Genomic DNA, 9578 nt, shown 5'->3' on the forward strand with positions numbered 1-9578 from the left:
AGCAGGCAAAGAGAGGAGAAACGAATTGGCGGGGCCACGGCAAGGGCGGTGGGGGGATGTACAAGGAGAGGCCTCTGCAGACACGAAAGTGTCGTCAAGATGGAGTCAGCGATGCGCTGTGTCATAATTAGTTGAGCAGTTTGGGGGCACGAAAATGAAAGCAGAGCAGACGGCCGTCTGGAGGCGTGTGCCGTCAAAACTGGGCGGGTCGCAAACCGGTGCGAGGTCCGGGCTGCAAGGCCACTGCCCTCGGTCTGTGCCGCATGCCAGGCAGGGCAGTGCAACGCCAGGTCACAGATGCTAGACCTGCTGATGACCGCCTCATTACGAGATACACCAGGGCTGGGGTGGCTAGAAGTTGATGAGGCGGTACTCGCAGTTGCGCATGTGAGAGGGCTTGGTGCCACGGCACACCTCCTCAAAGCTGCGCCAGTAGCTGCTGTGGCCCACCGCCACTATCACAGACTCGGGGCGGTCCTGCAGCCAGCGCCGGAAGGTGCTGATGCGCGACTGCAGGCAGGCAGGCAGAGACGGTACAGGCTTTGCTCAGTTGGTGCCCCTCGAGCGGCCGCCACGCTTAACTGAATGCCGACTCTTGAACGGAAGGCTGCTGAACTGAACCCCATTGCCAAGCAGCGCACACTCTGCCCAGCTACACACCTGCCTGGCCACCTGCCCAGCCAGCCAGCCAGCTCCCCAGGGCTCACCATGACCTGCTCTTTGGTCTCGTGGCTGCCAAAGCACTTCTGCAGCGCGCAGTTGGGCTTGTTTGCGGGGCAGTGCCACCACAGCTCCGGCAGCACCGCCAGCTGGCTGTCCAGCTGGGGGTAGCGCTTGCGCAGCTCGCTGGCAGGGTGGCCAATGTCGCCGCAGGTGAACACCTGCGGGCACGCAGCAGCAGGCGCAAGCACTTGGAGGCCAAACAGTAATGCAAGAGTACAGAGGCACTGCCAGAAGCATGTCGCTGCTCTGCATTTCCAGCTCTTGTCTAATGCAAGAAAGCAGCCAGCGGCTGGCAACAACCCACCTTCTCGGTAATCGACTGCAGCACTATGACCTTGGGTGCCGGTTCATCGCCGCCGTTGGGCGCCGCTGAGCTGTTCTCAGCACTGCCATCGCCTGCGCTGGCGCCCTCGCAGCCGCCGCTCTGGGCCAGCAGGTGGGCAGTGGGGCAGGCCAGCAGCAGCGTCTGCATCGCGCGCTGCAGCGGCGACGTCAACCACAGCGTGTCTGGCGGCAGGTCCAGCGCTGCCAGCTGCTGCCGCAGCGCCCGCGCCTGCTGCTTGCCGCGGTCCGTCAGCTGCGCGTCAAAGATCTGAGGGTCTGCCCAGCTGGAGCCACGTGCCTGCATCGCCGCGTTGTATGCCGACTCGCCGTGCCGCACAATGTACAGCCTCTTCAGGTTGTCTCGACGGCGGAACATCGGGAACATCTTCTGGCCTGCTGGCATTGGGTCAGGCATGCCAGAAACTTGAAAAAAAACGCCTCTACTCAGCGCCACTCAACTGCCTTTGGTACGCAGGCTGGTATCAATGAGGCATGGGTTGAGGGCAGGGCAGACACGCAGCGGCAGCACGCACCAGAAGGGCCCACACCATCACACTGCACCCGCTCTGATGAGTGCAGCGCTGGCGTGGTTTTGTGGCTGGCAGCAGACACGCCCGAGGCTCGCCGCAACGCATCTTCCTGCTGCTGGTGCTGCGACAAAAGCTGGCTACTGGGCCAATCCAGCCCATCGTCACCATCCTCCTCCTCTGCTGCCGCCGCTGCTGTGGCGGCAGGGCGTCCCACAGCCGCCGCCGGCTGTGCCCCCTGCTGGCTGCACGGCAGCAGCTGTGTCTGGGTGGCTTGCTGGCTAGTGTCTGCAACACCAGCAACCAGGCCAGCTGTGGCCTGGCCAGCGGGCGCCTCTGAGCCAAGCTCTGCCGGCCGCTGGCTAAGGAAGGTGGGCTCATAGGTTAGCTGTGAGAAAATCTGAAAGCCATCTTCTTCCTCCTCCTCTTCGTCCTCCTCTAGTGCGGCAAGATGCTGCTGCTGCTGTTGTGGCTGGTTGCTATCGCCCGCAGCCCCTGCGAGGCCCGCCGGTGTCTCCAGCGCCTGCTGTGTCGCAAAGCGGTGCTGCAGGCTGCGCAGCAGTCCCGTCTGCAGCTTGGCGCCTGCTGCAGTGGGCGCGGTGAACTGCGGGCCGGAAGCAGCAGCAGCGGCCGCGGCCAGCAGGCCCACTGCCGGCGTCTGGCTGGGCAGCTGGTCTTCTGGCTCCTCGCTGCTGTCGCGCAGGCTGTCATCCTGCGCCCGCGCCTGCAGATACCAAGAGGGAGCGAGCAGCAGCAAGGGCAGGACGCTCTGCATGCTTGCTGCCAGCAAGCGGGCACAAGGATGACGGATACTAGCGCCGAGCATGCAAGACGGCCTCACCAGAGGCGGCGGCGCGGGCTGCAGAAACTGCTTGATGCTGTAGGTCTTGTGCCGCTTTGCGCTCCTGTCATCATTTGGGCCCCGCCTGCCCGATAGCCGGCTCTTCTTGCCGCTGCTCTTGCCGGCCATCGTGCTGACCGCGCCTGCCGTTGGTCGTTGCTGCAGACGGCGAGGACGGTGCGCTGCTACCGGTGTCTATCACTCATGCCGCTCCCCAGAATGTCTTGAGGGACTGGCCGCCAAGGTTTCAGAAGAGTCTTGCGGCAACTGGGTCAGGGTGGAGAGACAAGCAGGTTGGTGACGTTGCGGACTTCAAAACGCAAGGTGCGTACCGATGTACAGGCCCCGCAGAGCCTCCAGACCGCAAAATCCTCCACCCTGTGCTGGGTGCTGCGCTCTCTTGCGGCCCGAATTCAAGCTATAGCTGCCTACCATTTCCCGATTGATTTCAAGTGCTGCCTTGACCCCCATGGAGGCTTCCCCAGAGTCCCCGCAGCAGGCCTCTGCCCAGGTGCAGGCAGATGCCGCAGCGGGCGGCTGGAAGCCTGGTCCTCCTGCTGCAACACAGGACCTGAAGCCGCAGCAGCCAGAGGATAGAGCGCCTGCAGAAGCGGGACAGGAGCTGCTGCCAGAGGCTGCAGGCGGGGCACCAGCAGGCGGAGCCAGCCGAGCGGACAGCGAGGAAGACGAGTTTGATGCGGAGCTGGGCTCGTGGCTGGCGGGCAGGCTGCAGCGCATGCAGCCGGGCGCCGAGCTGACGGTGGGCAGCGTCAAGGTGCTGGGGCGGCTGCTAGATGAGATTACAGCTCGGGTGCTGGAGGAGGCGCGGCGTGTCAACAGTGGCGAAGCGGCGCCGGGCAAGACAGCGGCAGCGGCGGCGGGCCAAGCAGGATCCGCTGCAGCCCCTGCAGCTGCAACGGATGCAGAAGCTGCCCCTGCAGCGGCGGCAGCGCAGCCGCAGGAGCGGCGGGGCAAGCAGCAGAAGATGACTGCGCTGACGAGTCTGGACATTTCCAAGGTGCGCGCTAGAGGCATTGGGAATGGCAGTGTCAAGGGCCCAGCCATGTGCACCTGGAGCCGCAATGGATGGACCGTTTCCATTGCCTTCATTTCTTACACTGACACGCCCTGCTGACATGCTGCAGGCCCTGAAGCGCGTGCTGCCTGGGGAGCCAGCCAGCAACAAGCTGCGGCCCTACCTGCCAGCCGTCACCAAGCAAGCCTGGCACCTCGACAAGCAGTCGCTGAAAGGCATCAAGAAGCAGAAGCAGGCCGCAGCGGGCGCAGCGGCAGAAGAAGCCTGCGCCAGTGGCAGCAGCAAGAGCAAAGAGAACGAGCAGCGGCAGCAGCAGCAGCAGATGGACGCGCTGCCCTGAGGGCCGTCGGTGGAGAGTTTTCATTGCAATAATCTTGAAGCGTGCAGTGCTGTAGCATGTGAAAGATACAGTTTTAACAAAAGAATAAGAAAATGGAGGGAGAGAGAACGAAGTAGCAGTGCTGGGGAATCACAAAAAGAGCTGGGCGGGCAGTTGAACGCAGTGGCTGTTTGTCGGCTGGCTGGCCGCTACCGCATGCTGTGCCACTTGGAGTGCCGAGTGCGGTGTAGTGCTGCGCCCACTGCCGCCTCCACATCGTCCACCACCACCTGGGAGCAGCATCAGCAGCCGGCGGGCGCAAACAAGATGAGTGGCGACGGGTGGAAGGGTGGATGTCGGCAGAGGGCCGCCAGGGCAGGCACAGATGCATCGGGCTACCAGCCAGCCAGATTTGCACAGCAACAATGCAAACGCAGGGGCGGGCCCCGGGCTTGCCTGCGCGGGGTCGATGGCGCAGTTGCCGCGCGCCACCCCCGTCTGGGTCACAAGCACCGACACCCAGGGCGCGCCCGCCGCGTTGGCGCCCCGCACATCCGCAGCCGGGTTGTCGCCCACGGCAAAAATGGCTGAGAACGGCGGCGGCGTGCGCGCCAGCTGGCCGCTGTGGTGCACGCCTGCCCCCGCGCCTGAATCAGCTGCTGCCGCTGAGGTGGCCGCCGCTGGCAGCTCCAGACCCAGCGCCTCTGCCTGCGCCAGGAGCAGCTGCTCTACCAGCAGGTACGGCGCCAAGTTGGGCTTGCCAAAATAGTGGGCCTGCAGCGGCTCGCCGGGGACCTGCAGAACAGCAGTACGGGGATGCATAGCGCCAGAGCCGGGCAGAAGAGGCGCGCCCAACACTCCTCCACAGAACCCTAGTTCCATGATCGCCCTGCTTGGGCGCCTGCCGTGGCTCCACGCCCCCCGACCTCCCTGGCGGCCCCCCTCCGAGCCCCTACCTTTTTATAGATTGCCCTCAGGGGGGGGGGAAAGGGGCCCTGGCCAAAACCCGGCGCGGCTAACTCCTTGGCCCCTTGCCGAACGGGGGTTGAGAGGGAGACCCTCCCGGGGAGGGGGCCGGGGGGGGGCGGGGTGGCCCGGGGTGCCGCGGGACAGCAGCACATCGACCATCAGCTGCAAGTCTCTGCAGCAGCAGCAAGGGGAGGGGGGAGAGCAGCCACAGCAGCGGAAGTAGGCAGATGCAGCAAAGCAGGCCGCGTCACCCAAGGGGAGCATGCAATGCAGGCCCGTAGCCGCCGGGTGATGGTGCATGGCAGGAACGCCATGAGAGGTGGCGGTCGCGGGGCAGCAGGCATCGTGCTTGCCTGTACCACGATGCGGGGTCTGTAAACACCATGATCGCCCTGCACAAGAGTGAAAGCAGCCGAGGTTGGTGCCCCCAGGAGTGTGATCCCAGCTGTTTGCGGTGCTGCTGCGGACCGCCCCCTGCAAGCCCCGCCTGCCCTGCCTTTGCATGTGTTCCCATGTGCTGCAACCAGGCCATCCAGCCCGCCCAACCTGATGGGGTCGTGCTCCGAGCCGAACTTGAGCTCCCGTGTGTAGCTGGGAAGGTCGCCGCCAGGCAACATACCCTGGTCCTCGCTGCAGGCAGGCGTGTGGTGCGGGTGGGGGCAGACGTTGTGCAAGCCAACCCAGGCAGGCAGGCAGGCGGGCAGGCAGACATGCGGCTGCGCCAGCGGCGGCACCAACTCACTGGAAGGGCACGGCGGCGGGCATGGCGCGCGCCAGCTGCTTCGTGGTGACGACCTTCTTGAAACCGTACTGGTGGGCAACCTCCCGCACCTGCCCCCGCCCCGCCACCAGCACCGGCTCCTCTGCATACTGGGCCGCCAGCTGGCGGAAGGGCGTGTGGGACAGCACCACCTGGGACTCGTCCACGGCCACGCCCAGCCACTCGCTGAGCTGGTGCGCCTTGACGCGCTCCGTCACGCCGCCGCCGTTGGTGAGGAAGGCCAGCGGGTAGAGCGGGGCGGAGCCGTCGGGGGTGTACAGCTTTGCCAGAGCGCTGCGGGGCAGGCACAGGCACAGGCAGGTAGGACACCGGGCAGGCAGGTGGGCACGCAGGCGTGAGGCCACCACAGGGGTGACACGTGCAGCCGTCGCCGTTTCGCAGGCTTACCGCTTGGCCTGCGGCAACGTGTGACGTCCTTGGATGAGGACTGCGGGGGCGCAGGGGCGGCGCTGCTCCCTCAGTACAGCCTTGGAAATCTAATCAGGTGCATCTAGCATCTTTTGAAGCGACACAATGACAGCGGCGTCACCCTTCTCCCTTCTCCCGGCCTCCCTGTTCAAGCTCACCGCCATCAATGTCGAAGACAAAGGCGGGCGGCGCCTGGGCCAGCGCCTCTGATGCAGTGGAGAAGAGCCGGGCTGCCGTCAAGGCAGTGGACGGAGTGGCGGCAGCAGCAGTGGCAACGGCGAGGTGGCGGCCGCCGCCAGCAGAGGCTCCTGCCGCCTCTGCTGCAGCCAGCGCCAATCGTGTTAGAGTCTGCAGCAACAGGACAGCTTGAAGGGAGGTTTGTGGGCCCAGCCGGCTCAGGTTGCGGCGAGGGCGTCGGCAGGGGACGGGTCACCCTTGGCTCCTTACCCGGCAGCCCCTCATGTTGCCTGCGTATGGGGATATGGATGACCCCTCTTGTCCGTCTGCAAGCGCGCCAGCTGGTCCCTGCATCCCGCGTGGCACACGGCCTCTGGAAGGTGGGATCTTTGGGGATGCATGGACAGGCTCCTAACCTGAGCTGCAATTTTGGAGGCTGCAGCGATTGTAGCCGCCCAACGCACGCGACCTACCCCTGCCCCCGCCCATACCTCTCGATCACGCGCTGCAAGCCCCCGAGCGTGTGCCCCCAGCGACTGCTCTTGTACTGAGCCACAGACAGCGGCGTGAGCACGCTGCACGCGGCATGGCAGCAGCGCCCGCTCCAGAAGACACTTGGGGCGAGCTGCTGCTGGACGGGCTCCCGAATGTGGGACTACTGGACGACCTGCAGGTGCAGGCCTTTGGGCGGCGGGGGCGCTGGCAAGGGGAAAACTCTGCAGTCACCAACACGCTCGCCCCGCCTGCTCCTCCTCCCCCTGCTGCAGCTCGACTGCGGGCTGAGTGATGTGGGGCTGCCGCCCGGCCTGCACGACCTGGAGTGCTTGGACTTAGACGATCTGGGCGCCGCCGGCGGCGGCGCGGCCCCCGCCAGTTCCGACCTGCTGGAGAGCCTGCAGCTGGATGCCTTCTCGCATCCCGCCAGCAGCAGCGACGCGCGGCACTCGCCCAGCGACAGCGGCAGCGACTCGCCCGTGGTGCTGCCGCTGGTGGGCGCCGCGCCGGCCGCCCCCGCCACCGGCCCCCGCCAGGGCACGCCGCCGCGCGGCGCGGATGCCAGCCCCGCCACTTCGGAGAGCGAGACCAACGGCGGCGGCCGCTCCGGCAGCCCGGCGGCCGCCACCAGCCAGCGCGGGGCGCAGGCGGGCGGCGCAGCGGCCGCCCAGCAGCCACAGCGGCCGCTGAGCGAGGAGGAGAAGCGACTGGTGAGCGCCCGGCCAGCTGCCTGTCTGTTCCCACCCTGGCTGCGTGTGCCTGCAGTGCCTGCCCGCTTGCTCTGCGCCTGCTTGCCTACCTGCCTGCCTGCCTGCCTGCCTGCCAAGCATTCCTGCCTCCCGCCGCCGGCGACGTGCGCCGCAGGCGCGCATGCAGCGCAACCGCGAGAACGCGCAGCTGTCCCGGCAGCGCAAGAAGCAGCAGATGTCGGAGCTGGAGGCGCGCTGCGGCACGCTGACGCAGCGCAACGCGCAGCTGGCGGCCACGGTGCAGCGGCTGACCGCCGAAAACATGCAGCTGAGGCAGCAGCTGGTGCTGGTGTGCCAGCAGGCGGGGCGCGCGACTGGCGCAGCTGGCGCCAAGCCCGCCGCCGGCGCCGCAGCCGCAGCAGCCGCCGCCCAGGCGGGCAAGGTGGCGGGCGCAGCCCAGGCTCCCGCCACCGTTGCCGCAGCAGCAGCCAAGGGCGCGCAGCCGGCAGCGGGAGCAGCGCCTGCGGGCGTGGCCCCCAAGGGCGTGATTCCCCAGTGGCCCCTGCTCCCCTTTGGCTTCCTGCCTAAGGTCACCTTCTCTGTGCAGCAGTCTGGCCGCCCCACCGGCCAGCCAGCAGCAGCAGCAGCAGCCGCAGCCGCAGCGCCCGCCAAGCCGGCACAGCCAGCTGCTGCTGGCGCGGCCCGGGCCGCGCCCGCCGCGCCGGCGGCTGCCCGCCCGCCCAAGCGCGCCAAGACTGCTGCGGCAGGCGCCAGCAGCGCCTTGCTGGCCCTCTTCACCCTCTTCATGTTTGCGGGACCCCTCACGCCGGCGCCGCTGGCAGCCCCCGGCGCCAGCAGCGCCAGCGCCGCCGCCAGCATCGCGGCCGCGGCCGGCGCCCAGCGCATGCTGCAGGCCCTGCCAGAGTCGGCGGCGGCGCCGTTTCTGGACGGCGGCGAGGCGGCGGCGGGCGGCGGGCGCCGGCTGCAGGCGCTGCCCGCGGCGGCGTCCGAGGGGCAGGCGCCGCCGCGCGCGCTGCCCGCCGGCGGCGGCCGCCTGCACCAGCTGCTCAACAGCACGCTGCAGGCGCTGATGGAGGAGCCGGGCAACGCGGCGCTGGAGGCGGCGGCGCTGCAGCGCCTGCAGGAGCTGGGGCCCGTGGCGCTGCTGCTGGATGCCGACGGCGGCGCGGGCGCCGGCCCGCTGGCCGCCTCGGCCGCCTTCCCGCGCCTGGCGGGGCAGCTGTTTGGCGGCGCGGGGCTGGAGGTGCCCCAGATGTGCCACAAGGTGCTGGAGTTTGACGCTGCCTCGGTGCCGCACGCGGTGCGCAGCAGGCGCAGCCTGGAGCGGTACGTGCTCGGCGCCACGGGCTTCCGCGGCCGCAGCCTGGCGGCGGCCACGGCCGACGGCGGCGGCGGCGGCGCCGCCGCCGCAGACCCCGAGCCGCTCCGCATCGAGCAGCCGGCGGCGGCGGGCGGCGAGGAGGGCGGCGGCGAGGAGGACGGCGGCGGCGGCGGCGGCACCGCGCTGCTGCCGCGCGGCGGCGTCGCCGCTGGCCCGGTGCTCGTGTCGGTGCTGCTGCCCGCCAACGCCAGCGGCGGCGTCAAGCTGGCGTCCGTGGACAAGGTGTTTGTGGTGCTGCTGCACCCGCAGGACAAGTACCTCACCTACTCGTGCCCCCTGCCCCGCCCCGTGTTCCTGTGAGGCGGCTCGCCGTGAGACCCCTCGTGCCCGCGGACGCGCTTCTGCGCCGCGGCGACTTTCTGCGCCCTTTGAGAGGCAGCCAGGCGCTGGTGGCTGCCGCGGGTTGGCCCCGTGCCTCGCGCCTGGACTTTTGACCTTTGGATTTTGACGGTGTCATGAATGCATGCATGTGTGATTTCCCAAACCGCCGGCAGCCTTGCGCCCCCTCCCTCCCCTCACCGCCTCGTGCCCGCGCCCTTGCGCCTGTCCCCCTGTGTCCCCTCCGTGCGCTTGTGACCTTTTGATCAGCCCCGCACCTTTTGCTCTGCAGCAACGCACATCTCACCCCCGGCCTCCATTTGTTTGCCAGTCCCCCTTTCTGCTGTCTCCCACCCACTGCGAATCCATGACAGGTGTACACACTTGCCGCCTTTGATGCCTTCCCCGTCCCCTTGATCGCCTTTTACCTTTCTCCACACCCTAGCCCGTTGCTTTGATTGGACCCAATCCCTCTACAGCTTGCAGGTTGCTTGCCTTGCCTGTCTTGCCGGCTGGTGGGCTTGCCCCAGCCTACAGCCCGTCCCGCGTGCCTGCCCGCCGCTGCGTTG

At 67.9% G+C, this 9578-nt stretch overlaps 4 protein-coding genes across 4 annotated transcripts; 2 read left to right on the forward strand and 2 right to left on the reverse strand.

The window, feature by feature from the left end:
- Positions 1–351: 351 nt before the first annotated feature.
- CHLNCDRAFT_138472 (hypothetical protein) lies at positions 352–2544 on the reverse strand (the record flags this gene model as incomplete). Its single annotated transcript, XM_005844947.1, has 5 exons — positions 352–510; positions 708–881; positions 1028–1440; positions 1581–2298; positions 2416–2544. 5 exons carry the CDS (start codon positions 2542–2544, stop codon positions 352–354), a joined length of 1593 nt encoding a protein of 530 aa, XP_005845009.1.
- Positions 2545–2866: 322 nt separating this feature from the next.
- On the forward strand, positions 2867–3880 carry CHLNCDRAFT_58772 (expressed protein). Its single transcript, XM_005844849.1, has 2 exons — positions 2867–3433; positions 3561–3880. The coding sequence occupies exons 1-2, from the start codon at positions 2885–2887 to the stop codon at positions 3789–3791; spliced, it is 780 nt and encodes a 259-aa protein (XP_005844911.1). The 5' UTR covers positions 2867–2884; the 3' UTR covers positions 3792–3880.
- A 99-nt stretch (positions 3881–3979) lies between these two features.
- Positions 3980–6390, reverse strand: CHLNCDRAFT_138474 (hypothetical protein; the record flags this gene model as incomplete). The annotated part of the gene is made up of 8 exons (XM_005844948.1): positions 3980–4060; positions 4170–4565; positions 4890–4911; positions 5286–5369; positions 5482–5793; positions 5908–5947; positions 6087–6276; positions 6376–6390. 8 exons carry the CDS (start codon positions 6388–6390, stop codon positions 3980–3982), a joined length of 1140 nt encoding a protein of 379 aa, XP_005845010.1.
- A 301-nt stretch (positions 6391–6691) lies between these two features.
- Positions 6692–8991, forward strand: CHLNCDRAFT_138475 (hypothetical protein; the record flags this gene model as incomplete). Its single annotated transcript, XM_005844850.1, has 3 exons — positions 6692–6778; positions 6873–7310; positions 7465–8991. The coding sequence occupies 3 exons, from the start codon at positions 6692–6694 to the stop codon at positions 8989–8991; spliced, it is 2052 nt and encodes a 683-aa protein (XP_005844912.1).
- Positions 8992–9578: the final 587 nt, after the last annotated feature.

Source organism: Chlorella variabilis, assembly GCF_000147415.1.
Source record: "Chlorella variabilis unplaced genomic scaffold CHLNCscaffold_20, whole genome shotgun sequence".
Taxonomy (NCBI): Eukaryota; Viridiplantae; Chlorophyta; class Trebouxiophyceae; order Chlorellales; family Chlorellaceae; genus Chlorella; species Chlorella variabilis.